Consider the following 5,000-nt stretch of genomic DNA (forward strand, 5'->3'; position numbering starts at 1 on the left):
AGAGGCCTTGAACTTTCATATAAGACACCTTTGATACCAAATGATGAACTAGAAGTCATGTTATAATTCAAGAACACATATTTGAGTGCCCAATAAAGCGCTATATCAATGTAAGGAATTCTTCTTCTTCTTATATTATGCATATGCAAACCTTATATTTGGCTGCAAAATGCATTAAATGCATGTCTGTGTTTATATAGAGATAATAAATATACAGAGTAGGTACACTTTTATTTTGGATGCATATAATGACATTGAACTGTTTGACAGCTCTAGTTGTGTTGGATTGTGTTCGCATGTCGTTGTCTTGATCAGGATCTAGAATGAGTGTTACTCTGCTAGACTGCTTTGACGGATGGTATTTGTGTCTCTCAGAGCGCAGCAAACAGACGGCAAAACTGACAGTCAAATCCAGTCAAAATCTGACTGATCCGGCTGTGAAGACGCAGATTCTCCAGAAGGTGAGCAGCTCTTGATAATGCCGTCAACACAGTAGGAATGTACAGTGCATTTGGAAAGTATCATAGAGCTTTACTTTTTCCATGTTTGTTTATGTTACAGCTTTATTCCAAAATGGATTAAACTGATTGATTTCCTCAACATTCTGCACACAATCCCCCGTAATGACCATGTGAAGAGAGTTTTTGAACATGTTGCAAATTTATTACAAATAAAAAAACCTGTAAAATCACATGTGCATCAGTGTTCACAGCCTTTGCTCAATACTTTGTTGATCACCTTTGGCAGTGATTACAGCCTCAAGTCTTTCTGAATATGATGCACAAGCTCTGCACACCTGTCTTTGGGAATTTCTACCCGTTCCTCTTTGCAGCACCTCTCAAGCTCTATCAGGTTAAATGGGAAGCGACGGTATGGAGCCATTTTCAAATCTCTCCAGAGATGTTTCATAGGATTTAGGTCTGGGCTCTGGCTGGGCCACTCAAGCACATTCACCGAGTTGTTGTTGTGCCACTTCATTGTTATTCTGGCGGTGTGCTTTGGGTCATTGTCCTGCTGGAAGATGAAGCGTCGCCCCAGTCTGAGGTCTCTTGTGCAGGTCTTCATTCAGGATGTCTCTGTACATCGCTGCATTCATCTTTCCCTCTATCCTGACTAGTCTTCCAGTTCCTGCTGCTGAAGAACATCCCCACAGCATGATGCCAACACCACCATGCTTCACTGTAGGGATGCTGTTAGCCTGCTGATGAGCGCTGCCTGCTGTTCTCCAAACGTAACGCCTGGCGTTCACTCCAAACAGTTCAGTTTGAGTCTCATCAGAGCAGAGAGTTTAGTTTCTGATGCTCTGAGAGTCCTTCAGATGCCTTTTGGCAAACTCCAGGCAGAGACTGTCTTCCGTCTGGCTGCTCTACCATACAGATGCCTGATTGGTGGATTGCTGCACAGATGGTTGTCCTTCTGTAAGGTTCTCCTCTCTCCACAGAAGAACGCTGGAGCTCAGACAGAGTGACCATCAGGTTATTGATCACCTCCCTGACTGAGACCCTTCTCCCCCGATCACTCAGCTTAGATGTCCGGCCAGCTCTAAGAAGAGTCCTGGTGGTTCAACATCTTCCACTGATGGATGATGGAGGCCGCTGTGCTCACTGGAGCTTTCAGAGCAGCAGAAATGTTTCTGTAACCTTCCCCAGCCTGGAGACAATCCTGTCTCGGAGGTCTACAGACAATTCCTTTGTCTTCATGCTTGGTTTCTGCTTTGTCATGCACTGTCAACCCTGGGCTCTTATATAGACAGGTGTAGCCTTTTTAGATCATGTCCAATCAGCTGAGTTGAGCACAGGTGAACTCCAATGAAGCTGCTGAAACATCTACAGAATAATCAGTGGAAACAGAATGAACCTGAGCTCAATGTAGAGCTTCAAACGCTGATTTACATCAGATTTTTCAGCTTTTTATTTGTAATAAATTTGCAACAATCTCAAACTCTTTGTTCACATTGTCATTATGGGGGATTGTGTGTAGAATGTTGAGGAAATCAATGAGTTTAATCCATTATGGAATAAGGCTGTGACATAAACAAACTTTTAAAAAGTGAAGCGCTATCAATACTTTCTGGTTGCACTGTTAATCTTTACTAAGGTCTATATTTTCAGGCTCGACACCAAAAATACCCATCAATGGATCTGGGTCATTGGAACGCTTTATATCTGTTCGTATGCTTTAGAAATCCTCTTCTAGCTTGGGACAAAACCAGAACAAATGAGCAGTGGTGACAGGTGACTGTGAACATGTACCACATGCAGGGCTAACATTTGGGTAAAGTTTTGCTCATTTAGAGTTAGTAAAATTTAGCCTAAGGAGATCCTTAAATTGAATTAAAGCATGACTAGCACAGAGTGAGGATGAATGTACCTGCATTAATAAAATAGCTATTGTTTTTCAAATATTCCTCATGTGATGTTTAATGGAGCAAGGAAATGTTCACAGTATTTTCTCTAATATTTGTTCTTCTGGAGAGTCTTATTTGTTTTATTTCGGCTAGAATAAAAGCAGTTTTAAATTGTTTTAAACCCATTTTAGGGTCATTATTATTAGCCCCCTTCAGCAATATTAGTGTTGGATTGACCACTGTTATACAATGACTTGCCTAATTACCCTAACTTTACCCTAATTACCCTAGTGAAGCCTTTAAATGTCACTTTAAGCTGTATAGAAGTGTCTTGAAGAATATCTAGTCTAATATTATTCACTGTCATCATGACAAAGAGAAAATAAATCAGTTATTAGAGATGAGTTATTAACACTATTATGATTATAAATGTGTTGAGCAAAATCTGCTCTCCGTTACACAGAAAAAAATTAATTAAGTAACATGATGGCTAATAATTCTGATTTAAACAGTCTATCTAAAGTTGAAAGCAGAAGTTTACATAGACTCTAAAAAAGGAAGCATAACCATTTTTATAAAAATGTCTGCTGGTAATTGATACTAAACGTTTACTATTTTAGGTCCACCAGGATTACCAAGATCATTTACATTTGCTGAATTCCAGAATAATGGCATTTCTTTGAGAATTTAGTATTAATTTCTAGACAGTCAAAAGTTTACACACATTTCCTTGGTCTTTTTTTTAGCTTTGCATTTAAACTGTGTAACTTCGGTCAAATGTTTTGGGTCTCCTTCCACAAGCTTCTCACAACAGTTTGCAGGAATTTTGGCCCATTCCTCCTGACAGAATTGCTGTAACTGAGTCAGATTTGTTGGCTGTCTTGCTCGCACAAGCTTCTTCAACTCTGCCCACAAATGTTCTATAGGATTGAGATCAGGGCTTTGTGATGGCCACTCCAAAACATTCACTCTGCTGTCCTTAAAGCACATGTGAACTCATTTGGCAGTATGCTCAGGGTCATGGTCTATTTGGAAGAGTCATTTGTGGCCCAGTTGTAATTTCCTGGCTGATGTCTTGAGATGTTTCTTCAGTATTTCTCCATCATGTTCTGTCTTCATGATGCCATCTATGCTGTGAAGTGGACCAGTCCCTCCTGCAGCAAAACAGCCCCACAACATGATGCTGTCGCCCCCATACTGCACAGTTGGGAGGGTGTTCTAGGCTTGTGCGCTTTCCCCTTTGTCCTCCAAAATGTCACACTGCTCATTATGGCCAAACAGTTCAATCTCAGCTCCATCAGAGCACAGGACATGTCTCCACACATCAGTCTTTTCCCAGTGTCATTTAGCTCATTGTAATCTGACTTTGTTGTTGATTCTGGCTTGTTGATTCTCCATGTTGTCACACAGGGAAGCAGTGTGTTTGAGCTTTTCCTATTCTACAGTTGTGCCTCACATTAACTCAAATGTTGTCAATCAGCCAATCAGAAACTTCCAAAACCCTGACATCATCATCTGAGCTTTTCCAGAGGCAGAATAATCTGATTGTGTGTAAACTTGACTTTCAAGAAGAGTTAGAACAATTTCTCAAACAAATATCTCCCTCATTATTCTGCTATTAAGCAGAACAGACACACATCTGATCATCCTAACTCACCTTAAAGAGACAAAGTTTAGTCACATGAACATCTGACTATGTAAATGCTTATGTGCCTTTTTATACAGTGGATGAACACTTCTGCTTTCAACTGTGTATATACTACAAGCTTTATTATTAAAAGTAATAGAAGTGTCTGTGTTTTCAGATTGAGCAGGTGATGAAGGAGAAAGGATTAATTAATTATCTTAAACTTGCCTGGAAAACCCAATCTGATGGAGACGTCTTTCAGAAGAGCCCGCAGAAAGGAGACACTCCACACATCTGCTCCTGAGGAAACTACAAAACCAGTTGCATTGATTTACTGTGGCCAGATTAAAATACAGTAAGAAATAATGAACGCGTTTTGACGTAATTATGCGATTTGGCATTGATCTATGTTTGATATGTTTACTGAAGTGTAGCACAGCTGTGTTCAAGTTCAACATATTTAAAGGAAAATAAATGTACAAGGTGCATTAATAACTCGTTCATCTGTTCTTATTTGCCAGTTAATAATGGACGTACATGTGACCATTCAAGCCAAAATAATCATTCAGCTTTAGTATTTGCATATTTGTGTTTAAAATAATGTTAATAATCTCTTCTCTTCTTTGATGTTTAGTCATTTTACACAACAAAATGTGTGTGGAAATGAGTGCAAACATGAATGAGTTTCTGTTTAAACACATGAATGCAAACAGCTTTAAACAGCAGCTAGTTTTGACCATCACAGAGGGTTTGAGGTAATTAAAGCAGTTTCTTTACACAATTTGCTGTGTTAAAGTTACTGTTAGGTTAGTATGTGTGCGTATTATATATTTATTTATATATATATATATATATATATATATATATATATATATATATATATATATATACATTAGTGTTGTCAATCGATTAAAAAAAATTACTAATTGCACCTTTTTAAAAAAATTAATCGCGATTAATCACATTTAAAATACTGAAACTTGTAATTTTGGCTATTCAAATGTAAAATTGATGTAAACACAAGAC

General features: G+C 38.5%; 1 protein-coding gene across 1 annotated transcript in view; it reads left to right on the forward strand.

Moving 5' to 3' along the window:
- Window positions 1-4,469, forward strand: part of LOC103911305 (C-type lectin lectoxin-Lio2) — a 31,144-nt gene extending 26,675 nt beyond the window's left edge. The window contains exons 4-5 of the mRNA XM_073907898.1: window positions 376-461; window positions 4,153-4,469. Coding sequence (XP_073763999.1) covers window positions 376-461; window positions 4,153-4,278 — 212 coding nt within the window. The 3' untranslated portion in view covers window positions 4,279-4,469. The remainder of the gene's footprint in view (window positions 1-375; window positions 462-4,152) is intronic.
- Window positions 4,470-5,000: the final 531 nt, after the last annotated feature.

The sequence above is a fragment of the Danio rerio genome, chromosome 7 (assembly GCF_049306965.1).
Source record: "Danio rerio strain Tuebingen ecotype United States chromosome 7, GRCz12tu, whole genome shotgun sequence".
Taxonomy (NCBI): Eukaryota; Metazoa; Chordata; class Actinopteri; order Cypriniformes; family Danionidae; genus Danio; species Danio rerio.